We start from the raw sequence: 27,159 nt of genomic DNA on the forward strand, positions 1-27,159 counted from the left end.
TTAATCACAATAAGAATTTTGACCTGATTTATTCACACATATCAATCCAAATTAATTTTAGATCCAAAATATATGATATTACAAAGATACTAGTAAATTTTTCCAGGTACTAGAGAATCTTGTATAAATGTATTTGTTCAAGTGCTTCTCTGTCAACATCCTTTTCCATACACACATCATAGTTTAGCTGCACCTCTTCGACCCATTGGCTGAGCTGTATATCTGTCTGAAACAATGAAAACAGATCCTTAAATTAACACAATCTTGAGAAACATAGCAGGAGTTTCAAGGTCAGTACAACATTAAGAAGGCAAGACATAATAAGAGAGATTAGTCATTCCAAATTATGCAGCAATGATAAATTCATTTCTGGAAATGCCATTTAACTTCAATAGGAGAGAATAAAGATAACTTTCCAAAATTATCTCAGTCAATAGTCTAGGTATTTTGCTAGTATGTTACAACTGCTTCTCTGTATGCATTTGTGTAAGCCTCAAGCATCCTGATCAGAGGGCAACATTCTGACAGAAGTGGCGAGGGAGCAGCTAACTGTACCATGGAAGAATCGCAGGCAGTTTCTTGTTTTACACCCAGGAAGTATTGTATTAAGGCTACAAAGGGCTTCTTAGCTGCTGTGTAACTACTGCCTGCTCCACGAAAAGGTCAAATGACACCATTGCTGCTCCTGGGGCTGAGGATGTATTTCACCCATCAGCATACAGGCAACAAGTGATTCATTTCTCTAAAGCAGACTACTGTGGCAAGCAAGCCACTTTATACCTTGTCATGTATGATCAGCGTTTTGTTTCCTAACTAAAGCCAGCCCACGTGATTTGTCTAGGCATCACACACATAACAGCTGTAATCCACCGATGACCTATGGCAGAATGGACGCAGAGCAGAGGGTGGTCCATTGGAAGTGGTGACTACCCAGGGAACAGCAGCACAGGGCATTCAACATCTTTGAAAGTTGCACTGTTGTCGTGTTTGTTTCCAACTGCAATTTAAAGCTACGTCACTGATCCAAGACGCCTGATGGTAATCACTTGGCTAGTTGGGAGACCACATCTCCCCCTAATCTGTACTTCTGACAGCTCATACTGGCATATTATGAGTCATTTTCTATGCTGACAGCAGGTCAGAAGAGAGAGTATCCTCAGGGATGGTCCCTCTTTAATATGTCCCTTTCTCTCACTGGCTTAACAAAACAGTTTGTCACGTTTCAAGGCAATGTGCAAACTTAGAGCTAAACGGAGAAAACATTTCAAGGTTTTGCCTCTAGAAGTTTATAAATACATCTGTACTTCTGAGGTTCTACCCCTATACCAGGAAGAAGTCTGATGGAAGGGGATATCACAAAACCTACTCACATCATAATATGGCTTTGCTAAAGTTTTGTGGGGTTTTTTTAGCCTCACAGCTAAGGTATTGTTAATAACAGACATGATAATACAATGACTCATGCAGCCTACTGATACAGGCTGGGATTTCCATTTTACAGGTGGGGACAATTCAAAGTACAGGAAGATGTGTGGTGGTGGTCAACCCGGAAACAGAATCCAGAGCCCTACATCTTTTAATCTACGCACAAAACTACATATCCTTCCTCACGGCAATACTGGCAAGCAGCTAACCTCAACTACAGAACTGCCACTTTCACAGAAAGTGACAAAATGTGTTGGCTAAAACTGCCTGAGGGAACTTACCTGGAACTTTGAGAGCGATTCTTTAAGGCTTGGAACTGTCACTAATAAGGACCCTCTTTTCCTTATATTACAAGCAATAAATTCCCAAGCTCTGAAACATATTTAGAAGTAGATCACCAATTTTTAGGAAAAAAAAACGCATTTGATATAAAATGAATCTAACACTTTTACAGTTTAGTGGTCAGAGATAGACTAAGCTTAAAGACTTGCTATACATGCTTATCAGTCACTATTAACATCTAAGCAAATATCTTTGTATGAACAAAAATCAAGCTTCGTATTAAAACCAGAGGGAGTATATGGTCTTACAACGTTAGATTTTGTAACTTTTTAACTCTGATACATACGTGCATGTCATTTTGTACTGTCAACACCTTCACTTCGGACTAGGACTAAACATTGACATTTGGTCCCTTTAAACTTTTGGTTTTGAAGAAAACCCAGTCTCTGAGCACACTGTTTTATTAAGCTTAACAACAAGCTGCTCTTTACATACGTACTTTGCAGTCGTGACAAAATACTTCTCTTAAGACATTAGCAATCGGAGTATTTAAATACAGCCCCCAGCATTCCTTTTTTCTGATTTTGCAAGTCAGATCATTTCTCACAGCACGACAATTCAGACTAAAAAGAATTTAATTTCCAGCATTCTTCAAATGTCATTTGTCTTCATGGTACTAATGCAACATTAAACCACTACCCCTGAGTTCTTGAAGAATCAAATGAATTCTCAGTCATGTGCCTGGAAACAAATCGCCTGGCAATTTGAAACACCCACTAGCCTTCACCCATCCACTCTGTGCCTCTCTGGTTATTACCGCCTGGTATCAAGGGCAGTAGGACAAGCCTCAGCTGAAACTGCTAGTGAATGTCAGACCGTTGGCTGGGATGGTGGAGACACAGGCACCCCTTCTTTTTGACTGCCCATTCTAAAGGCACAGTATCTTTGGATGGTAAAGTTATTTACGTTTTAAACTGATAATGCTGGTTTAGGAAAAGCTCATCTGTGAGTGACTTGTACCTGAAAGAGAAGAACCTTAGCCACGCATTTGTTTGTTACCACATCCTTATGAAGATGTATGAGAAATATCATTAATAACCATGTTTTGCAGTGCATCTATATTAAAGCTCCGACATCCACAAGTCAGTGACCTGTCTTCTTTCTGAAGATTAAGCTTTACGCTGACATAGTAATTTCAGATCCTTTAACAGCAAGATACTATTTTAACAGATCAGTACAAGGATTCAGGGCAAGGTTTGGGTAAACAAAGCAGCAGTGTTTAGTGGGTTTAACAACAAACAACTGCCATAACACCTTAGCAGTTAAGTACAACAATTAAGTGTAGGCAGTTTAAAACAATTTCCTTATGTAATTTATGTATGTGACTTCAAAAAGCACAACCTTAAGGTTTTCCATAACTCACAAGGTTACACACACATTGCCAAAGAAATAGATTACTTGTTTGGACACATAGGTTACCTGGCCTGTTCCTGTCTGTCAAGAAAATATTCAAAGACATTATTCATTACAACAACATCAGCCTTCTGAAGGAGTGAAGCCTGAGTACAGATGTCTGCATGAACCACCTGAAGGAGAAAAAATTCATAAGGCATAAATTAAGAGACAAATACAGCCTCCAAGTAGCCATGAAGCCTGTCAACCTAATACAGCACCTGCTACCACCATTTCGAACCAGTCACAAAAACGGGTATTTCACTGGCTTCATAGTAGGTAAAACTGAAGTAAAAAAACAGAATAAGCTTTAAAAAATGAAAAATAAAAATCAGATTTATCTCCTCCAATTAAAATACTCGACTCATTACATTAAGTGAAATAAACTACACCTGATACTTGGTCTAGAACACCGTGTGCCATAAAAGAGGAGATGATGTATGTGATGGCTGTTACATTTCACTTACCTGTATTGTATCACAAATGCTCATTGATTTCAGGAAAGGAGCTAAGCGAGGTGAAGCTTTTTTGAGGATATTAAAAGGCATTTCACAGGCTCAGTGGGTTACTAAAGGATTATAGCTAGAAAAGACATTACAGACCCAGGTTTGGCAGCTGAATTCTCACGACGTATTGGGATTGGGAATGCTGGGAAGGCAGGATGCTCAGCGGCACTGGAGGACAGCAAGTGCTTTACCTTACTAAACAACTGCCTCTCCAGTCAGCACAGGAGCTGCTTTGATTTCACCTACCTTCACCTACCAAAAAGGATATGAGCACATCATGCCATTTTCAAACAGGTGAGATTATAGTGACAGGAAAATATGGATGCTCATTAACACTCTGACAAGATGTGTTTGATTTCCTCTTAAACACGGAGAAATACATCACATCCTAAATCTGAGGAGAAACATAAATTGAAAGATCTTTTGAAGGGATAAGGGAGAGAAAGCCAATCTGAATATTACTTGCATTCCACAAATTTTTTTCAAAGTGCATCCCCATATGTTGAAAATGGACAGAAAATCTGAACAACTTTCCTTTCCTGTGTGACCTATTACTAGGTTGTCCTGGGAATATACTAACCTGACGGATTCAACATTTCATGTTTTGTCAAATCCTTCCAATATTGGACAGATGTAAAAACAAATTCCTAATTCTGACAGGAAAGCTGAATGTTAGTATAGAAGATTAAAAATACTTATCTGTTGAAAAACGTTTTGCCCACTTAACTATATATCAATACTTGTTGGGAGGGTAAATTATGTATTCCTCCTCACAACGAACACACAAAGCGTGCCGTTCTGATTGACAGAGGAAAGAGATACTACCAACCTTGCAACTTGTAAGGGTTCAAGTGTGGAAAAAATGACGAGTTGCCACAGTTTATGACTCTGGTTCATGCTATCAGAATGCATTATAGCAATTGCAATTATAGCTAAATATTTCAGTATCAGTAATAACAGAAACAAAACTCTACCGTTCATAAAAAATTAGGCATCACAGCATTTTACCTTTGAGAGCTATATTCCATGGCTTCTCTGCAAGTGCTCTGACTCAGTAAAACAAACAGCTTTATCTCCTTAAACACATTACCATGCCAAGTTGTTCCCCACTGCCTGTAGTGAGTGGAAAGGAAGCAACTGTGTTCTTGTAGCTTACCCAGAACTGGCAGGTTAGTGTTTGAAGGCTCTATCTCACTGAGAAATAGCAACAGTTTAGTTGTCAGAATGACTGGACAAATTGCTGCTTTCGCCTCTAGCGTGTGGACATCTGAACTATTTATCCACTAGTTCATGAAAGTTAGAGCTTTTTAGGACAATTAAGGTTGGCGATAATTTATCTTAAAACAGCGCACTGTAAACTGTAGCAGTACAGGAGCTGATTAAGAAGTTCAAGCATTCAGGCAGCAGAGAAAGAAGACAGACCACTCAGGCCACCATCCGCAGTCCTAAATACAGTAGGTCCTGGTTGTCAACTCATATCCTCTGCATAAGCCCACTGCTAACTGTAGATTAAAATGAAAGACTATGAACTGGGGTGGTAGAGATATTATGGATACAGGCTTGACTGCTGCCCTGTTACAGAGGCAACAGCCTCCCACAGGTTGTTAGCTCCCCTGGCAGCTAGGGCAAAACATGCCTCAGCTAGATCTGCCAGAACTCATGTATCAGAACCCAGGTTTACCTAGATTGTAAGTGGGATTTGGATCACTATTTCTGAGGCTTGGGAGACATTTTACTTTACTTTCGTATTTTCAAGGGGAAAAAATAACAAAACCACAGGGTTTCTGTACAAAAAACCTGAGCAGCAGTCCTTTAGTCCAAATACAAGTGACTGGTGGACTATTCCACCAGTGGACTTCTTGCAGCACAGGCAGTCATGATTAGCACTAAATTTTCTTCATGCCCTACTAACGGCAGTACTAGTATTTTAAGCCTCAATTCAGAAAGACGCTTAAACTACTGGAAAACTTTGAACATATGTTGATGTTTCCTTGACTTGAGTAACACTTAAAATTAGTCTGCATTTACAGAGTAGGTGACTGTGCCGACTAAAGTGACCTAAGCACCCCATTCTCCCCAAAGACATCCTCATTCCTGCTGGGGAATGTGGGACCACATAAGCATGCATGGCTGCACCACCACCCAGACCCAGGTTTTGCTCCAGCCAAAACACCACTTTTTTTGCTGGGTTCTTTTTCAGCTGGACCATTTCCCTGACCCGCCTGGCTGTGTGCTGGCACAACAGAGGGAGCAGCAACTGATTTTAAAACAGCCCTGTTGCCCAATGGAATACACACCAAGCCTTTCATGATTACAGGCAATTTCTGAATTGAGGTCTCAAGTTTCCTAAGATCTGTTGAACTGTTTACTTTCCTCCCAGCATCTGTTTGCTCAAATGGCAAGAGATGCTGAACAACTTTCTATGTACTTTAACAAACCAAATGTTGACCAAAGAAACACAAGGTTCACTCAGAGATTTAGCCACTGAAGATATCATTCCACCCTGCTGTTCTTTGGGAACATACTCTAATAAAAATTCAGAATATTCTGAAAAAACAATCGTTATTCAAGAAGGGTCTTTTAAAAGTTTTTCAAATTTGTGTCATAAGTTATTATCAGCAACTGGATTCTGACTATTTTTCAAGCTGTTATGTATCTCTAGAGAGGATTCATTTGGGCATGAAATAAAAATCTAAAATTGAAATGTTCAAAGTGTGGTAACAAGAGTCACATGACTAAATTAGCATCTAATGAGACTCAAATAGCTAAGTCCTCAGGCACTGCTTTGAAAACACATTATTTTCTTATCTTTATGCTCTGAAATGAATACTTCAGCAGAATTACAAGGTGCGAAGGAAAACCAAAAAGACTTATAATAAAGAATATAGAAGGCTGAAAAGCATGCATATAGGTCTCCAGCTCCACTGAATTAACTTGACAGAGTTCCTAACTGCATTTTCAGTCTCATCACAATAAGCTGTTATGAACATAAAACATATGCAAAAACCAAAGGTTATAGATAAACTGGCAGCAACTGGGATTGAATTGGGCAACCCAATGATATTGCTTACCCTGTGTTAAATATTTTATGTTTATTATTTCTTTCCAGTTTAAAATTGGTTACTTCAATTCCCAAGAAATTACTACACCCAGCATTTTGTGTGACTCCATTCAAAAGCACATGCATACAACACAGGATTAAAGTCAGTATTCTACCCAGCATACTCTACTTACCCACTTTTGCTGGTAACAAAATAACTGGTATTCCCCAGAAAGGAAAAACAAACAAACAAAAAGTATTTTTTCTCATTAAAATAGTAGTAGTTATTTCCATAATGGGAATACGGAAATGGTTCCCATGATGATATCGCATTGTTTGAAACCCATTTTGTTTGCGGAAGGTACATATGCACTGACATTCCAAGAAAGGAAATACCAATAGCCATAAGTCCTTTAGGTGTTCTTAAGTGCAAATTTGCAAATTCTACAAACATCTTTCTGCTAATGTTAATGAAACACAGACATTTAGTTTTGTTATTCATGACAGAAACCCTTTATACACTTCAGTTTCACAGAAGTTAGTGGCAATAACATCATTGATTTCACTGGGAGAAACAGCTAAGACATATCTGTTTTGCATGAGCCAGTAGGTAAGTCTATTCAGGAAAAAGGCTAAGCGATTCAACACGTTATCATATTTTGATAATCTCCCTCTTCCTCTCTGCTATGAGATTTTTTTCTTTTTTTCCCAATGCAAAGCCTTTGTTTAGGACCAAAACAAACAAAGGCAGAAACAACTTCTCAGAATGCTGATTTACCAGCCATGCACATGAACAGGATACTTAGTACACAGTGGTTAAAAATATACACACTAAACCATCTATTTAGTTACCTTTATTCTGTCAATGAACTGGTATTTTGTAATCATCATTTCTTGCAACTGGCAAAAGTCTCCATTCATTTCTACTCCATATAGTTGGGATGCTGAGCTATAAAGATAACCCTACATTAGGAAAAGGAAATTTAGAAACTGTGATGCCTTTAAAACAAGTTCAAAAGTTTCAATTAAAATGGAAAAAATGAAACACAGGTTAAGATTAAGAAAGCATTTTAAAACAGCAAGTTGAGAAATGTCTTTCAGTGGACGTGACATGTTTTTCAGAGCTAAGCCCTTCCCTTGATTTGGCAATTCCCACTTAGGTCTCACGAATTTTAATAAGAGATCCAAAAGGACATGTCACAATAATGAAAAGAAAAGGAAAGCTCCAACTTCACTTCAATTGCAAAATAGGTGGAAAATGGTCTAAGGAAAAAAGCAGTACAAACCAAGTTACAGAAATAGTGTGAAAGGAAAAGACTCTGTACATTTTTGTTTCTTGGGAGAATGTAAGAAGAAAATAGCAAGAGAAAAAAAAACAACCATGAGACATACACATAGTCAAACTGAGTGAAAATGGAGGACATGTACTAGTAATATAATGGGATATTTTGGTACAGAGTCTTTGTCAGCACCCCTAAATATTGTATTACTGTCATTTTCAGGTGCTTCATACAGGTACATATGAAAAAAGATAAATTATCCCTCAATAATAAGCCCAAAATAATGGTTCAGTTTTGGGCTGAGATTTTGGAAAGTTGTTGGAGATGTTAGGGAAAAAACAAGTACAAATACTTGAGCCTACAGGGCCCTAATGAAGATACTGCTTTAAGTGCCACTGTCTCCACTGAACACCATAATTACACTTTGCCAACAATGGCAAAGGCAAACAGACAATGCTAAAGATACAGAATAGCTGAGATATCTACGTACTACAATGTAATTATCAACGTTTTCTGAAAGCATTCAACTCAGAGAGTAGAAAAGCAACCTGTGAAGTCACCTCTCCTCCAATACAAGCCAAGAACATGATTAAAAATGAGAATTCTTTTTTAAAAACGTTTCCCCTGCTTTATCTTGAGACTATCTTCTACTATAACAAGATAAGCATTTAAGTACTTTAAAACAAATTCAGGCTAGCAAAAGTGTTACCATTTAAGGACCCAATGCTGCAAATATTTACAAATGGGAGTAACTTTCCTCATTTGAGTAGTCCCAAAATTAGATTATTCAGATGAGTAAAATTACATGCTCAAGCGTTTCCAAGATTGAGCCCTAAACAGCCATTGACTTTTTTAAGAAAGTTGTAATGTGTGTTTTGCATTGCTGTTGGCCATATGTTGCACCAGCCATGCCAAAAGCAATCAAAATTGCACTCAAGTTTCTGGATGAAGTATTTTATGTGCATTTTAAAACGCAGAGCAGGACAATATGTTTTTGGAGACAAATTCATATCAAAGTCTTCCTCTGTGTAATTTAACAGTTTGTCAGCTTCATAAAGGAATTTAACATAACTGATCTATATATAGACATGGTCAAGACAGAGAGGACAAACTTACTTACGAAGGAGAGACAGAGCAGGAACTAGCAAAAGAGCAGCATGTGTGACAGCAATATGCTACTCTGTTGGACAACAGACTTTTCCTCTCCATAAGCAAGATCATTTGTATTCCCTCTTGTGAGGAACAGAACAAGAACTGAAATCGCTAGTAAACAGCACCTTACACTGTTCAGAGAGTCAGATCAGAGGTGCCTCTCAGTATGACCCGTCCAAGATGGAGTAACGAGAGTAGGCAGTCAGAGAAGAGGGAAAAATGTTTGTCACAGTAATAAAATATGAATTCCTGTGCTGGAAGTTACCGCAAATAGCACTGCACCAAGCCTGGAGCCAACGTCAACCACTACCTTTCCTGTCAGGTCAGGCAGTACATGTTGATAAAGAAACTTCAGTTCCATGAGGGAAAAGGAATGCGAAATAAACTCTGGGAAATAAGAACAGAACAAAGGTGTTGGGTGGGCAGTACTAACTACTGCGTTATTAACCAATGAAATATTAATCTGAAGAGTTATCATCACTGAAAACCTGTATGGTTTCCTGCCTGAACTAGTGTTGGGGACCCTGGAAAACCAGGGTTTGCAGATCGGAGGTAGCCTGGCCAGTAGTCTGTCCCGAGTCTGGGGATTCTTTCCCTTACATGGAGAATTTTGAAATCCTTCATGAAACTGAATTACCTTTTTCTGCACAGTGAGGTATACTAAAGAATACAAAACAAAGTAACTTGGAATTGCTTAAGTGAAAAAGGAAACGTGTACCTAAGGCTCAACACAATTCATGCAAACCTTTTTATGGGCAGACATATTAATAGCTTGAATTTCAACTCCAAGGTTTTAAGGAATGGAATGTCCTCCATATAAACCATTCCTCCTTCAATGCCTGTGCTATACTGGCGACAGCACTGATCTGTACCACACCACACACAAGCTTTAAGACAGATGGTGCTTTCTACTGCTTTTCAGCACGAGAGGAGACTGAGGGTACTGCATGGACTCCTACAGTATTGTCTTCCTCTTGCATCTTCTTTTTCAGTGGTACATAGCCCTGCCTCTTCCCTGCCCAGTTTTTGTGGGCAATTAGTGTCACTCATACACTGCAAATTAATTCAACTTACGTGTGTAGGAGTCTCCTTCCTTTGGTTATGGGAAATAATTCTGGCCTGTGTACTGCACCAGCCTGGACAAAGTCCTCCATCAGCTGGATGTTGTGTTGTCCAGCTGAGTCACTGCACAAACCAGTTTAGTTAAACTGAATTTGTTTCTCGTGTTCCCAAAAGAGCACTTACCTAAAGATGCAGTCTTGTATGAGCCACACTCTGTGCAGTAGCTCCTACTCATTTTCCCCTCCTCACACAATGAATCAACAAAATCATCATCATAAAGGAATGCATCAACATGAATCATGGGCAGTGGATGCTGGTGTATCTGAGAAGAGGAACAAAACCTAAGAAAGGCAGAACCAAGTCTCTTAATTTCACTTACACTGTTACACAGTTAATTGTCTCACCATCCTACCTTTCCCAAAATCCCTGAGATCCAAGTTTTTCCCCACGCAAAAGTTACAAATCAAAATTAAACCACAGAAATCCTGCATGTAAACTGGATCATCAAATTCCACTGAAATAACCAGTAAGTGGAAGTCGACAAAGGAAAGCAAGCTGGTTTCGACAGCTGAGTAGGAGACCTGTTGTTAATTTTGTCTCCTTAGTGCTTGCTTGGCTATAGAGGAGGTACAGGGTAAACGAAGCTTTTTCTCTTCCACTTTAATGAGGAGAACGTAACTTAAATTTAGGAGAAAGGGCAATTTTGCTTCTCAACTTCAACTGTCTGAGTATTTTCATCTTCATGCCTTATGCCTCAAATCTAGAAACACCCCTGATTAACACGGGTGTCATTTTCAATCAAAAGCATACCAGTTGGGATGCTTGCCTTCTCATCATTTCAAGGGGTATAATCTTCATCCTCCTACTCCTCCTTCTTCCCTCTCCCAGGCTTGCTGCATGTGGCCAATCCACTTTTCCCGTTTAAGAGCCACACACCACTTTTCTGGGAAACGCATTAGCTTTCCACCTATATTGACAGCTCAAGTAGAAAAGGTGCTCTCCCCTCCCACAGGGCTCACAGCCCACCTCTTTCTGAGCCATCAGAATCTGAAAAGAGCTGGAAATCATTTCTGGGTTGCCCACATTATGGCAACAGCGCAACACCGGCCCTGTATTTCTGTTTTCTTTAAGGGGGCTGTTAGAGTCTATTATGGAGCTAGCATTAAAGAATCACTGTGACAGGTGCCATATCACACAGAATGAAAGCTATGCCAAATAACTTATGATCAAAGTATTAAGAACTATGAAGCAACTTTCTTGGGGTCACACAATCATGCAGCAATAGACCTGAGAACCAAACTGAGATTACCTATACCTCAAGCCAGTGCTCATTCTCTATTACGAACTACTACTATAACTGAAATCAGCATAGTCCCCAAATGAATGATGTGGTTCAGCAAAAGGAGACCATAACAATTAGCTTACTTTCTGAATAGCTTGATGTTCCGAATTAAACATTGCCTCGATGGGTAAATGATTCCGCAAATCTTCAGCGATATTTTTGAGCACAACATCATTGTTACTCACCACAAGCTCATCAAAGTCATCTATAAACCAAGACAAAAAAACACCCCTGAACAATCATATGTCGATCATGTGGACTAAGTGATGACCAGTACAATACAGTTGCAAGACATAAACAATACCAGATGGATAAGGTTTTTATTTGAAATGCATTTTTTCTGCCTTTGTTAGCTTTTCCAGCCAATGACAGATTTGGATTGTAATAACTTCGCCACTTAAAATGAACGTAGCGCTTTTTTGAAATCTCAAATTATTTTCATATTTATAAACTTATAACTCACATACGATGGTCTGGGCTGCCACCAAAGTGATACTGTTTCAGCTTAAGATATAAAAACATCAAAGATGTTTTTGAACTATTGGAGAAATTACAAAACTCATAGTTGCCTGAATGCAGTCTTTTTTTTATTTTATACAAGTTTCTTTTTATACATACCATCCTTCTAATAAAGTGGTTACAAAAAAATCAGGGATAATACACAGTTCAACAGTTCGACTCACGATACATTTTACACAACTTAAACTACCAAAATATTTCAAACGTGAAAGAAAACAGGAATGGATGTAAAACAGTACGTTTTGCAAAGCCACACTGTAAATTCTTGCTCTTTTTCCAGGATATCCCTGCATTACTTTAACACCTCTTTTTTTTTTTTTTAAAGACATCTAGAAAAAGGATTGAGAGGGAACCTTGGGAAGTCACCAATCCTTTCTTCTTCCAAGGCTGAATCAATAATAAGTGTCACTACTTCTCCAAACTATTCTTTTAAAAAAGACTGTTAATGCTGGAGACTTCACAACCTCCCTAAGCAATCTATTCCAGTGCGTGACTACACTTACTATTAGAAAGGAATACTTTTCTTAACAACTGATCTAGATTTCCTCTGCCACAATTTAAACTTGGTACTCCCTGTCCCCCTCACAATGGAAACAGAAAAGTTTGTTCCTCTCCTCTATATAGCAACTTTTTTACTTCTTTGAAGACTTATCATGTGTCCCATCAGTCGTCTTTTCTAGAATAAACAAGATCCGCTTATCCAGCCCTTTCCCGCATTCTTTCTAGGAGTCTGACCACTCTCATCACTCCCCTTTGGACCTTCTGGACTCTCTCATCCTTTATGACCTGCAGTATTGAGAACTAGACATGTTACTCCAGCTAAAGGTTTATTTGCACTAACCAGACTTTTCACATCTTGCAGCCAACATCCTGCTTACACAGCCCAGTTTCACGTTAGCCCTCTTCCCAGAGCGTGATGTTCCTAACTGACATTCAGCATGAGATCTGCTGTATGCCTGTACTCTGTTCCTTTTCTGTTATGTTTTCCTCAAAAGAAGGACTAGACGAAATTCCTTTTTGTCTGGACATCTCACTGCTCTGAGGGCACTGAACTGGTTCTAAACAAAGGCACATCTCAGGTCAAAGCTACATACCTGTAAAAGAAACAAAACCCACACAACAAAAAGCAACCACAAACCTAATCCTGAAAAATATACCAAACCCATCTATTGATTCCTGTCTAAAAATAAACATGTTTGTTCTCTCTTCCCCACCCTTTATGGTTTGTTTCTTGTTCTATTTGGACTGCCACCATGTTGGGCAGGGAGTGTGGTTTTTACATATATGAGTATCACTCACCAGAAGAAAATCTGACAGCTTTTACAGGTGTTTAAAAAAAGTTAATGTTTGTTAGCATTGCTGTCCCAGGTGGGAACATTAGTATAGACAAGCTTGACGGCAAGCAGGTTCAAAATACATCTATAAAACATGCTACAAGTGTCTCTATGCTAATATACTTAATCTTTCCTGTGGAACACAGACAATGCTAGAAACAGTGAGAAATTTTAAGGCTAGTGTAAGAAACAGAGACCAGCTAAACTTTTAACTATTGAATGCTTCTGAAATGCTTTTTTGCTTAAGCACTATAGTGAGAACAATATGATTAAAGAAACCCTCATTCATTAGTGCAAGACACTCTCTTCTTAGAATGTAAATGTAAATGGTTCTTTCAACATGTCCCAAAACTGACTCCAACAGATAATCCTAAATCCCCCCTAGTAAGCAGCAGAAACTTTAAATCATCTGGATTCCCTTAACATATATCGGTTTATTATTTATTAAATGTATAGCAGTAACGCTCCGAGGCCCTGATGGGCACAATACCATTGGCAGTTGTTATACAACAGGAAGACAATCTGCTGTTCCAAAGAGGTCACAGTTAAGTTCTCCAGAGCCTCAGTTCTTAGAGATGCAGATTTTGCATTGAGGAACACAGGAGGGATAGAGGCAGCAGCTGCAACAGCAGCAGCACGAACAACGCAACAGGTGCAATGCAGCAGCTCCAGCTTGTCAGCATTTTAATTTGAAACCTCTAATGAGCACCCATCCATCTCCTGTTAACCTCACAGTCCATCCAACAACTTACAGATTTGTTACGAACATCCCAGAAGCATTGAGTGCATCAGCTCAGGGAAGATTTCTATAGAAGTGACACAGCACAGCAGTAAACCCAGAGATTATGGGAAGGGAAGGTGGTCAGATTTAACCGTTGCTTAACTGGGACCGTCACCACCACGACAGGCCCTCAGAGTGCAAAGGAGACAGAGTTTGCTGAGGTGGATAACATCTGAGGAAGCAAGAAGGAGAAAAATCGTGCTACAGACAGAACGAGAGTGTAGAAAGCTGATATTAGCAGCTGTACAGACCAGTGCCTGCGGGCAATAAGCCCCTACATCTGGCACATGCTTTAAAACAATACTATTACTATGCAAGAGCTCATCCAGCTGTTATACTGCCTGTTAAGAGTATCAAATTCATACATAGCGTTTAATGAAATGCAGGAAGTGTTCATAGACCACCAAGCCAGCCACATAACACTGCAAATGCAGAACTTCAGCTCCCTTTCTCCCAGAGCTGGTGTGTCAATAGGATCTGCTCCCTCATGGCCTGGGTGACATTTTCTGGCCAACGTTAGTGGTGGACAGCTCTCTAGGCTATTCAGTGTCCCAGCTCTACCGTAGAGAAATGGATACTTTCAGTGGGAGACAGGTAGCACACCCATCTTCCTCAAATCCAGAATACCCCTTCCCTGCCTTGACTTCCATTTGTACAATACTTGTCACAACACTGACCATCTTACATGGGGCCCTCTGAGCTCTTCTTACGAAACAAAGTATGACACACAAGAGTTCTGGTGGATGCTCTGTATGAAACAGGTCCTCAGGAAAATCTTACAACACATATGCAGCTCAAACGAAAAACTGTTGAAACACTGATACTGAAAAATGTGATGAATGGAAATGCTCCTCCCCAACTATCAGTTAATACTGTAAAGCATAAGCATGCAGGAACAAAAAAAAGAGAAGGAGGTTTGAACATACTCCTTCTGAGATGACAAAATGGCAGCTTCAGCAGACGCTGCGCATGCAACGCTCTGCGCTTGTGTGTATAGTCTGTGACTAAACTCAGACACCCAGAGTCACCTCATTCCTGTCAAAGCAAGAAACAGCAACAGCTACCACAATAACTCATTTACTTTTGCAGTATGTAAATATTTATAGATTGCCATCAAGTACAGAACACAGGTGCCAAATATGAAAATATGCATTTCTGCCTCTGCCGGTACAGTTTTATCAACTCCACCCTTGTGTTTAACAAATTGTTCGCTCTTGAGAATCTCAGTATCACCTTACAAGGGATCTTCAAAGAAGAAACAAAAGTAGGAAACTATTTTTGGTATCATTTTAGTGCCTGTTACATATATGAAATGGAGAGTGTGCAAGCCAACCCCTGTGTTCATTGAACAGACAACTAACCAGGAAAGAACCCTACAGTTCATGAAATACTGCAAGATGAATCACAATCATTTGTTTATGGAGGAAGTCTGAGTGCATAGTGTTTGTATTTTACTTCAAAAACCGGTTCCACTGGATCTACTCAACATGCATTTATAAAATTTAATTAATACATTGCAAAAAGCCTAATTAACACCCTGGTGCTGCTCAGCCTTTCTACGGCAAATATAACACAAGCTAAGAAAACATCACAAAGCCTCACACAGGACAGAGAGCACCGCTATACCAACATCTAAACATCCTGGCACTGCGAAATACATGACTGAAGACAAGCAACTATGATTTCCAAACGACAACAGAAGATTACATGTCACGCGGAAAGAAGAGGATTTAGCAAAGGCAACCATAACAGCAAGCACCTTATGGTCTTCTAGATATATATTCAGGCTCACAGAAGTAAAAAGCAAATATTAACATCCATGTTATTTAATACGAGGTTAATTTAATAATTTAGTGTGTTTTAATGATACTGAACAAACAGGTCAAGGAGGAAGGCCCACATCTCTAAAACCTTACTATCTCCTTTTTTGGCTAAACAATTTGAGAAGCAATCTGTGACCTCAGTGTACCAACTTCTTCAGGAATTCTAAATACTATTTCTATCCTTAAGCATGTTTAGCTATTGGTAGAAAGTAATCAGCTTTTTCCAATAGGAATATAACCAGAGCTTATTTTAACGGTTCTTTAAGTCTTTTACATTCATAAATTGTAAGAAGCTTCAAAGTTAAATTTTAAACAAGGTAAGTCACATACCTATTTTACAATCACTAGTTTTCCCCACCATTATTAAGTTTCAGTGACTAACAACTTAGAAGTACTTGGTATTCTTGAGACCTCTCTCGCAGCAGTATCATTTGTCACAACAAAGGAAATTTAGGCCAATTCCCGAAGTTCATGATTCATCAAATTACAGGTAACATCCCATTTTAGTTTACCAAATAACAGAGTAGTGTAAAAGATTTTTGGTATGGCATAATTTTATCAAAGAAATACATTCCAGTTAACATGGCTCTGCAACGCTATTTTGATCTCTTCTGAAAGGGTATTTTACTTGGATAAATCACTTCTACCAATTTGGATATGAAGCCTTGTACTAAATTGCTTTTTCACACACACAAAAAAATTACATGCTATACTTGTTACATTGCAGAAACCCATGCTTTCATCCTTTTAAAGAGACTCATTCCATTTTAGTTCCACCTGCAGTGACAACAGTACTGAAAGGAAACATTAAAAACCATTTCCTGTAAAAGAGTCAAGTTTTTTCTTACACTATTTCCTATTCTTGTCCTGTGAAAATCATCATCTGATAATTTTACCTAGCAGGTCTGGGAACACAACAATGCCTAGATCATAAAGTACATAATAGAAAAAGCTGGACAAACTTGGTCCGTTCCTAAGAGTATGATGAGAAGTTGTTTCTTCTCCATATGCAGAACACTGTACTAAAGCAGCACATCCACCATGGTCTGGTTAAGTTATTTTTGTCAGATACTCCTCCCTCACTGCCTGTTAAAAGCCTGAACTTAACAGGACTGACTGCCCTCAACTTTCAAGTCGCAAGACTAAATCCTACACCAATCTCTTAAAAAGCTGGTTTGCTCCCAGTACAAGTGAATCCACAAGAAAAAAATTAATTCGTACTTAATTATATGTTGTTTATCCTTAACTTAGAGGATTTGCAACGGTTTATTATTCAATGATTGTTTTGAGTAATACATTACTGTATGAACAATCAGCAATTCAGACCAGTACATCACTTTGAAATCTTAGCTTTATATTTCAATGTCTCTAATGAAATGCATAGAATGGAAAAAGATTGCTTTATTTTACTGTTACATGACTGAAAAAAATTTAAAACCTAGTATTAGAACAGTCAGTTTTAGCCCTGCTGAAAAAAAAGATTTTTTTAATCTATCTTAGACTCCACGATCATAGAATCATAGAATAGTTTGGGTTGGAAGGGACCTCTAAAGGTCATCTAGTCCAACCCCCCTGCCGTGGGCAGGGACATCTTCAACTAGATCAGGTTGCTCAGAGACCCGTCCAACCTGACCTTGAATGTTTCCAGGGATGGGGCATCCACCACCTCTCTGGGCAACCTGTGCCAGGGTTTCACCACCCCCAGCGTAAAACATTTCTTCCTTATATCTAGTCTAAATCTACCCCCCCTTAGTTTAAAGCCATTCCCCCTTGTCCTGTCGCAACAGGCCCTGCTAAAAAGTTTGCCGCCATCTGTCTTACAAGCCCCCTTTAAGTACTGATAGGCTGCAATAAGGCCTCCCCGAAGCCTTCTCTTCTCCAGGCTGAACAACCCCAACTCTCTCAGCCTTTCTTCATAGGAGAGGTGTTCCATCCCCTTGATCGTTTTCATGGCCCTCTTCTGGACCCGCTCCAACAGGTCCGTGTCTTTCTTATGCTGAGGGCTCCAGAGCTGGACGCAGTACTCCAGGTGGAGCCTCACCAGAGCAGAGTAGAAGGGCAGAATCACCTCCCTCGACCTGCTGGCCACGCTGCTTTTGATGCAGGCCAGGATACGACTGGCCTTCTGGGCTGCGAGCGCGCATTGCTGGCTCACGTCCAGCTTTTCATCCACCAGTACCCCCAAGTCCTTCTCCCCAGGGGCTGCTCTCAATCCCTTCATCCCCCAGCCTGTATTGATACCGGGGGTTACCCCGACCCAGGTGCAGGACTTTGCACTTGGCCTTGTTAAACCTCATGAGGTTCACACGGGCCCACTTCTCGAGCTTGTCCAGGTCCCTCTGGATGGCATCCCGTCCCTCTGGCGTGTCGACCACACCACTCAGCTTGGTGTCATCTGCAAACTTGCTGAGGGTGCACTCGATCCCACTGTCTATGTCATTGATGAAGATATTAAACAGTACCGGTCCCAATACGGATCCCTGCAGGATGCCACTTGTCACCAATCTCCATCTGGACATTGAGCCATTGACCACTACCAAGTGGTACATGATAGTACATGAAAAACCATAAAGTGTCTTTTTATCACCTTATCTGTGCTTCACTGACATGAATTGAGAGATAGGCTTTTGTAATCTGCATTAAAGCTCTAAGTACAGCAAAGTGTTCAGTAGTTGCCAGTAAGTAGAGTGGTTTGGTGATTTCAATCTCAAACTTGAAATTAGGATTCCTGTGTTTACTTCCTCTGATTCCTGTATCTCTGTTCATGTACGCAGATGGCTTGATGAATTCTGCTTTCACTGCTTATCTTCTCCAGCACCCAGACTTACCAAATGCAACCTCTCCTGCTACTGAAAATTAAGAGTTTGGGCAGTGGAGGAGTGAGAGGAAATATGACCATGCACACATTTATAAAGAAGCTATACATCAAATGCTGGGACCCAACTGAGGGGGGATCTTCACAGGGGTTTCCCCAAGTGGTTTGAATTAGCTCTTGGGCTCCACCCAAGTTTTCTTAGCCAGAACTTCTGGAACGTGGTTATTGCAGAAGGATATTAAAGCATTAATCATCCTATTATAAAAAAGTTCAGTTAAGACACCAAAGGTTCCTGTTACTCTTTCCAACTCTTATTATTTCATTTTCTTTGAGATCTAAGACTAACTCAAAAGAAAAGCTGGAATACAAGTCACCGTGAAATGACGTACATTTCATTGCGGTGTGTGGGAAGAGCTGGCTGATTGCGAAACAGCAAAGCAGTGTTGCTAAGCAGCTGCCTTAAAACAGTAATGTCTTCTTCCATCATACATAAAGAGTTGGAATTTCTAAAATTTGCAATACCAAAAAAAAAAAAAGCATGACTGGTTATTTTATTCTGTATTCAGAAAATGAGTAGCATCTTGCATACACTTACATTCCCGTAATTACTAAGATTAGTCAGAAATCATTAGAGTGAGAACCTGTTCAACCTTCTCTCAGTTCCACATATATGAGTCTTTACTTTAGATAAGATAACTTGCTTTACTATAAAGTAGTTTGGCTCTTCCGTGGAAAAGTTTCTCAATAACATTCCATGCATACAGCATGCGAGTCAGAAAACACCAACTAAGTTAAATTAATGAATCAGGCTGTCTTTGCGACAACACTGATCCTAAAGGGCAAGCACTATATGCAGGGCTTTACTCTAAGGCTGCATGTACACTTTACTTGAGAGGCCTGAGGGAGGAAAAAAGCCTGGCTATAGCTAACACTGGAATCATGCCCAGTCCTCCTCAGCTGGAAGTAAAACTATAAGCTCAACATCTTGACACAAACAGGAATAGGATGGCAGTAGGAGGTGGGGGGGAAACCCACACACCACAGAAAAACAACTTGTCTGTGAGGATGCCATTTTTGTTTCCATTTATCCTACCCTTAGTTTGCTTACAGTTTTTTCATTCAGAATATTATCCCCCCCATCCCTACAACTTTTTTTCTTTTGTTCATCAGAGGTTTGTTTCTTTCCTACATCTGTATTGCCAAAGACTAGGCTTTTATTTCTGTGTGGTGCAGAGATCTGGTAACTTTTTAGCATCTCCCACAAAACTCTTTTCTCTCTGCACAGAGAACCCCAAATCCCCTAGCCGTATTCAGGGTACAGCAGCAGAAACCTCAGTACCAGCTCCTCACTATCTTCTGTCCAACCAGTATTAATTATTACAGCACTATCTAGGTGTTACAATGGGCAGTATAATTACTCAAACGCAACAATTCTGAGGGGAAGAACACCCACAGTAAAAGTTACTGTCAGTATGCAGCCACAGAAGCAGCTCAGAGAAACAATACAAAGAGAAGTGTCATCAAGAGTGTTGTGCTGGGGACATCACCCAAAATATTTCAACTCCGGGGAAATTGCAGAAAGGGTAAAGGAATGTGACCTGCTGGACAAATGGCTCTGCTTACTTACTGTTCAATGCTGCAGGAAAAACCAGTAAAGAGAGCGAGCTCTCCCTTTTACTCCAGTCCTGTGCTCGCTCAGGGTGAAGAAAAAGAAAACTGGAGATAAACCAGGACACAGCCATTCAGAAAAAGCAGAGTGGAAAAACATGAACAGGTTAACGGCGCAAAGAGGTAATGAAACATATCTTAATTGGATAACAACGAAAAGTTCTTACAGATAGGCACAAAGCTTTCTAATTCCCTCTCCTCTACCAAACACCTACATGTATGCATATATGTACGTTAGAGGGGGAAACCGCAGCACCTCGAGATAGCACAAAAATTGGGCAAGCATTAATACTTTTACTTAAAACATCATAATCAACAGATTCAGAAACTGATAACTTCTACAAGCAGTAGCATGAGACCAAATTCTATAAGCTCTAAATTTTCCCACAAATGTGGCAATCTGGGAAATAAAATTAGCCTAAGTCACACATGTCCCAAATGACACATCTGGGAACAAATATGGTTACCTATAGCTTTATACTGCATCAGCACTTGGCAAAATACAATCACAAACTGTAAGGAAATGCCAGAGATGCAGATGCCCGAAGTGCAACTTCATTTCTCAGAAAATAAATTAACAGCATCCAGCCAGGACATTAAAAATTATCATTTTTTCCTGAAAGAGAGAAAATTACTATAAATTATCAGAGCACAAGCCTGTAAACAAAGACAACAAAGTATCATGGATAGTGACTGTAAGAATCCTAAAACAAAAAAGATGCTGAAGATGGCCTGTCAAGGAGACTACAGAGATGAAATTATATTCATTACTTCAGCTGCTTGATCCTGATTGCCCTATGTAGCCTGTCTATTCTGTCCTCTGATCTGCAGCATATGAGCTAAAAAACCATTGAATGGCAACTACAAAACTAATTATGTTAGTTTTAAGATGATGTACATAGTGAAGAAGCAGCAATCAGCATTGATGCAAACAATATAAAAATAGAAGGACACAGATTGCTCAGATATACCAAGCACAGGTTCAAAATCTGGAACCTGATCTACACTTCAGCTTGTACCTTAATTGTGAAGAGTAAATAGGAAGCAAGAATATATATTTCCTTTCACTGAAAGACCTAGGCACGAATCTAGATCATTAAAATTCAGAAAAAAATATTTGAGAGATCATAATCTAACAAAGGCTAGGAACCATAGCATAGTTGTCTTTCACAGAAACTATCTATCTATGAGAATTTTTGGAAGCTGTAGCATAAAAAGAAAAATTTTAAGTTATTCATTGACAAAGGATTTTTGCAAGTCTACATGAACTATGCCATTGGCTAAAATGTCCTATGGTAGAGGTAAAGCGCAATCAGAGCATCAAAGTGGAGAAAACAGTAAGTATGTGTTTCCTAACTGAAACCGTTGAGCATTTTCAAGTTTCACTAGTAAGTTCCCATGTGCTTTACTGTATTTGTAAAGGAGTCAGAAAGCTGAGAAAGCCATATATGAACACCACACAAACTAATATAGTGTAGAAGGAGCTGTAATGATCTACATTAAGTGAACAAGCAATATGAATGATTGCATATGATACTCAATGAGATTTTTAAATTAGAGCATATTGGATGGAAGAAAAACACTTCTAACAAGATTATTTACAGTAGCCCAGGCACCGTTTAGCAAGCAGAGCATGCTACTGCATCCAGACAAGGACTCAGAAAGGAAGGAATGAAATATTGCTTATAGCACATTGCTCTACCATTATGTCTATACACACGTGTGTGTAGCCATATACATGTACATACACACACACGGTTACAATTAACACTACATCCACCGAACTTCAGCCTTCAAGCCTTAGGGAGTCCCCCCTCTGCTCTAATCGCGAAGGCTGACTCGCAGATGCTCCGAAACATCTGGCAATGTCTTTCCTAGGAAAGAACCTGTTGGGGTGGGAGGGCTGCGTGCCCACCGAGGAAGGTAAACGCTGTGTTCCCAGCTGGTTCCTTTCCCGTAAATGCCAGCAGAGGGCCCGCTCAGCCAGAGAAGGATCGTTCCTGCCTCTCTCCATCTGAGTGGCCGCGGGAGCTGCAAACCACAGGGCAGCAGCGAGTTTGCGGTTCTAAGTACCTGGACAGCTGGACAGCTTCTAGGTGTCACAGCTGGCCTTTGTGCAACAGTCCCCGTGTGTTTGCTTATGAGGATGTTCCTACCCTAAAGCGGAGGTGCCGGAACAGAAGACCTGAACAAGAATAACAACCCTAGCACAACAGGGCACGACTTGGGGAAGTAACATACCATATGACAATTTTTCCCACCCAACACATGATCACCAGGGAGTGGGTTTACTGTCCCAACAGGCAATGATTTATAAACAGGACACACACTTATTGGCTGCTTGAGACTGGGTGAAAGGATTCGGGGGGGGGCCTTCAAGATTCGTATCTGCAATGGCAAAATGCAAATATACCCCCAGACTAAGCAGCCTTTAGTCAGTTTATTCAGCATGGCACTACGTGCCCACAGCTTTAGGGCACTACCTATATTCAGGTTTTTCATGTCATCTTTTTGTTCAGTTGCAAATTAACAGCTTGTGCACTGACGCACATTTCCTTTCTTCATCTGTCATGAGATGCTTGATTGCAGCATGTTGATGAAATTATACTGAGGCACAAACAAGTAAACAGAAAGCTATGTTAAGATGACATTAAGGGGGAAAAGTAGTGTTTGCAAATTAGCTCAAACCGCTATTTTCAAGCTTCTGAAAGGTTGCTGTGAACATGTGTGAAGTTGAACAAGACAAGACTAACGTCTAAACATCTCTAGATATGCCAGGAGCAGAGTACCTCCCCACGACCTCTGACGTTTCACGCTGGAGGGTTTAGGAGATTACCACCCCAGCCGTCTGTCCTGCTCTTCTGCCGGGAGCGCCTGCCTCCGCAGCACAGCCGGCAGAACAACCACGAGCCTGCACCTCTGCCACGACACTCGAAACTAAGCACGCCATCAGCTCCACTTCAGACAGACGTGACAGCCTGCTGACTTCGGCGCCTGAGAAACGCGGGCCGGTGCCAACGGACAGCTTCAGCCGCAGCAACCCCTGCGGGGAGTCGGAGAGGGTGGGCGGCATCAGACGGGCCGCCTGCACCACGGCTTCAGGCCTCCCCTGCCTCCCCGAGCACCGAAACCCACGCCGGCTGCGCCGCCAGCTCCCTGCGGCGGCGGCGGCCCCGCTCCCGGGCAGCCCCCTCGCCCCGGCCACGCCGCGCCGGGTCGCAGCGCGCCAGGCGGCTCCGTAAAGGTCGGCCTAGGGCGGGGGGCCGCCGGCCGGTACCCGCCCAGGCGGGCCATGCCAGCCTTGCGCCCCCGGCAGAGCAGAACGTCTGCCCGGCGAGCGGAGCGCCCCAGCCCGGGCACTGTTCCCCTCAGCCCGGCGACCGTTAGGCGGGCACGCGCTCGGCTCGCGCGCGGCCCCGCGGGGGAGGGACGCCGCTCCCTCCCCCCCGCGGCTGCCGCACCACCCCTCCCCGGCCGCAGGCCGGCCGCCGGCCCGACAGCGGGAGGGGCGCCCGCTCGGTGCCGGCACCGTAACGGAACGGGGCAGCCAGGCCGCAGCGCCGGCAGCGGCTCGCCCCGGCTCAGGCCCGCTACACCCACCGGGCCTCCCCCCGCGATCGGGGCCTGCCCGCGGGGCCCCGCCAGCTGCCGGGCGGCGGCAGCGGCACCCGGAGCGCGGCGCCCGGGCCGGGCCGGGCCGCGCTTACTGGTGTTGCGCATCCAGTGCAGCAGGCGGGGCAGGGCGGCAGCGCACGTGCCCCGCACGGCGGAGAGCACCGCGCGCCGCGCCGCCTCCAGCTCCATCGCGCCCCGCCGCCGCCGCGGGGGGGCGCCGCCGCCCGCCGCGGGCAGGGCCTCGCGCCGCGCCTGCGCGGACCGCCCGCCGCCGCCCGCCGCCCGCACGTGCCGCGGGCGCAGGGTGCCAGGGGAAAGCCCCGCCCTCCGCGCGCGCGCTGCGCACACCTACCCGCTAGTGCGCATGAGGGAGGCCGCCGCCTCCCGGAGGGGGCCTTGCACGCATGCCCGCTCTGGCCGTTAAACGCTCTCTTTCCGCGCATGCTCAGGCTGCCGGGCCTGCTGCTGGCACCGTGCCCGGTCCCGCCTCCTCGCTCGGTGCGCACGTCCGCGGGGAAGCCTGGCCCTTTCCCCGCCTGCGGCCGCGCCGCCCGCCCTTAAGCTGGAGCGGCGCAGTTCCTGGCGGTGCCGCGGGGCTCCGCCGGCCGCGGGCAGGCCGTTTCCTCGGGACCACCTTAACGAGGCGGCGGGCGCGCGCGCGCCCGCCCCGGAAGCGGAAGCGAGCCGGGGCCCGCGGGGTGAGGGAGAGTGGTGACGTTTCCTTGGTCGGCGGGTAGCGGCGCTCGGTGGTGTCTCGCGGTTGCCAGCGGCGGCTGTGGAGCGCTGGGCGGCTTCGCCGCGGCGGGCTGGGCTGGGCTGGGCTGGGCTCCGCCCGCAGGCCCCGCGCCGCGCTCCCGGTGAGTGCTCGGGCTGCCGCCGCGACTGCCGCCGCGACTGCCGCGAAGCGGGACCGCGACCGGCGGCGGTTTTTCGGGGCGAGGCGGGGGCCCTCGGCCCAACCTTGGTGGTGCTGCGGCGGAGAGGGCAGGCATCCGGACCCTGTCGGCCCTCCGGCAGCCCGGGCGCGGAGCGGCGGCCGGGCCGGGCAGGGGCCTCCGGTCTGCCGAACCGCTGCCAGGCTGCGCCGGCCCAGCCCCGAAGGAGCGGAGCTCTGGGGCTCTTGGGCGAGCCCCGGCTGTCCGCGTCACCGGGACGGGACTCGCCCAGTCCGGTGCCTGGCCCGTTGGCTGTGGCCGGTTCTGGACGCAGAGGGGGAAAGGCAGGGGCCGGGCACGTATCTAGGGTTGTGCCTTCACCGTTCTTTTCCTTTTCCGTGATAAACGAGGGCTTCGAGCCACAAGCAGGGTAGCCGGTCCCTGCTGTGGCTCTGGGGGTGCCTTCCTGTTCCTCTGTCGCATAATTTTAGAAGGTGGAAACTGTAAGTTGGGGTCGAGTGTCGCTGCAGTAGCTCAAGCTATTTCCACCTGTGAATCAGCCTTTTTTTTGGTTATAGTATTAGACTTTCAGTGGATATTAACCTGTGTATGTATATATTTAGTATAACTTTATTGTACAGGCTTCAGGTAAGTATCCCTTTTGCTTACTAATTTTTAAACAGCTGTTATCTTTTAAAGATGTTATCTTTTTAAAATTCTGTGCGTTAAAGAGTACTGCTAGTTTAGTCAGACAAATTTTGGTTAGAGGTTTATACTGGACGGATAGGCAGGGATAGGCAGTCTGTCTCGCTGCTGTTTTGCTATGGCTTAAAAAAACCCCACTACTTCTGCTGCCCCTTTATTCCTGAAGTGCCTGCCTTTCAGCAGCAAGTGAAGCGGTCTTGGGACGCTGTGCGGTAGAATGATGATCTGGGAGCTCAGTGCGGAGGTGCCCAGGCTGCTTCTGAAGGCAGCTCAGACTGTGTAGAGCTCACGGCCTTGCTCAGCGTGAGGCCTGCTTGATACAGCCTGGCTTGTTTACTGTGGGGCCCTGCCAGATCTAAACCTGTTCCATGTGTTTGCGGAGTGCTGCATCAAAACTAAAAAGCTCTTCCAGAACTACAGATGCTCTGAACGCAGCATATACGCATTCTGCAGTGCAGTCACTGCTAATGCCCTTCTGGCTACCTGCCAACCCAAGTTGGCTACCTGCTAAGACAGCTTATGTGTCTTTTTGTCTGTGGTGTGGCTCACAACTTGGATGGACTGTACGTGAAAAGTTACATTAATTTCTGTACTCGGCATCCCTTAGTAATTCTGATGGCTTATAAATCCTTAATGTGCTAGAGAAAGCAGTTGGTATTAGAATGCTTAAACTCATCCCCTTAGCATAGTATTTACATTATTCTATTGTAAGGCTGTTGGAAGAAGCTTTTGGAGTTCTGTAGTGGAAACATTGATTTATTAGGACGTAATTAACTTTCTGTATTTGGAGATCTGTAGAACTCTGGAAACTAATTTTAAATATTGAGTGTTCACCTGGATACTGTATGTTGGTCATCCTATCAAATTTCTTAGCTCTCATATCCAAGTGTTCTTGTGAAGTTTTGTCCATGGCTGCAGTTTTAGCAGCTCAAAGCTTACTGAGATGCAGTGCCATTTTTAAAGTTTTTTCTATTTTTTTACATTACTGTGATTTTCATGGGGAACAAGCTTGAAAAACATTTTGAACATCCGTCTTGCTGATACCCTTTGGTAGATCATATTGATGATAATGCTTTTTCAGAATTATTCTGCAAGAATGTGACTTGTATGCCCTGTAAGGAAAACTTGGAGTTGTCCCACTTTAGATGTCATGTAGAAGTCCTCTTCCAGCAAAGTAAGAAGGTGGACATCCATATCTGTTAGTGTGCTGATCTGCAAATACTTTACAGGCAGAGTTCCTTAGGAAGCACAGACTTACTTTTTTTTAATGAAATATTGAGATGGCGTGTCATCATGAATGTATGTCACTTCGGAATTGCCTGTACATACAATGTACGCTAAATCTACAGTGTGTAAATATATTTATTTGCATCATTTGCTACATCTGAGGCCTGTACTTAGACTGAATTTATTTATCCTACATCTTCTGAAACTTCTGGAAACCTTGTTCTGCGTTGTGGCCTCAGTATTGGAGGGGTTGGAC

The 27,159-nt window shown here is 42.8% G+C and overlaps 2 protein-coding genes across 6 annotated transcripts in view; one reads left to right on the forward strand and one right to left on the reverse strand.

Annotated features, from left to right (window-relative positions):
• On the reverse strand, positions 1–24,719 carry LOC143163531 (uncharacterized). Of its 4 annotated transcripts, none has more exons than XM_076345039.1 (8): positions 24,449–24,686; positions 11,625–11,746; positions 10,383–10,521; positions 9,403–9,524; positions 7,558–7,668; positions 3,187–3,293; positions 1,707–1,797; positions 1–226 (listed from the first exon to the last, which is right to left on the reverse strand). In XM_076345039.1, exons 1-8 carry the CDS (start codon positions 24,537–24,539, stop codon positions 110–112), a joined length of 900 nt encoding a protein of 299 aa, XP_076201154.1. In that variant the 5' UTR covers positions 24,540–24,686; the 3' UTR covers positions 1–109. The 4 variants fall into 4 exon arrangements, with proteins under 4 accessions (XP_076201154.1, XP_076201157.1, XP_076201155.1 ...); XM_076345042.1 differs by having other exon boundaries at positions 10,383–10,540; positions 24,449–24,497; XM_076345040.1 differs by lacking the exon at positions 24,449–24,686 and adding an exon at positions 24,189–24,282 and having other exon boundaries at positions 10,383–10,540.
• Positions 24,720–24,814: 95 nt separating this feature from the next.
• LOC143163528 (signal recognition particle subunit SRP54) overlaps positions 24,815–27,159 on the forward strand; it is a 36,969-nt gene continuing 34,624 nt past the window's right edge. For both annotated transcript variants that reach the window (XM_076345034.1, XM_076345031.1), the window contains exon 1: positions 24,815–24,953. The gene's annotated coding sequence lies outside the window, so the exon portion shown is untranslated. The remainder of the gene's footprint in view (positions 24,954–27,159) is intronic.

Source organism: Aptenodytes patagonicus, chromosome 7 (assembly GCF_965638725.1).
Source record: "Aptenodytes patagonicus chromosome 7, bAptPat1.pri.cur, whole genome shotgun sequence".
NCBI classification, from domain to species: Eukaryota; Metazoa; Chordata; class Aves; order Sphenisciformes; family Spheniscidae; genus Aptenodytes; species Aptenodytes patagonicus.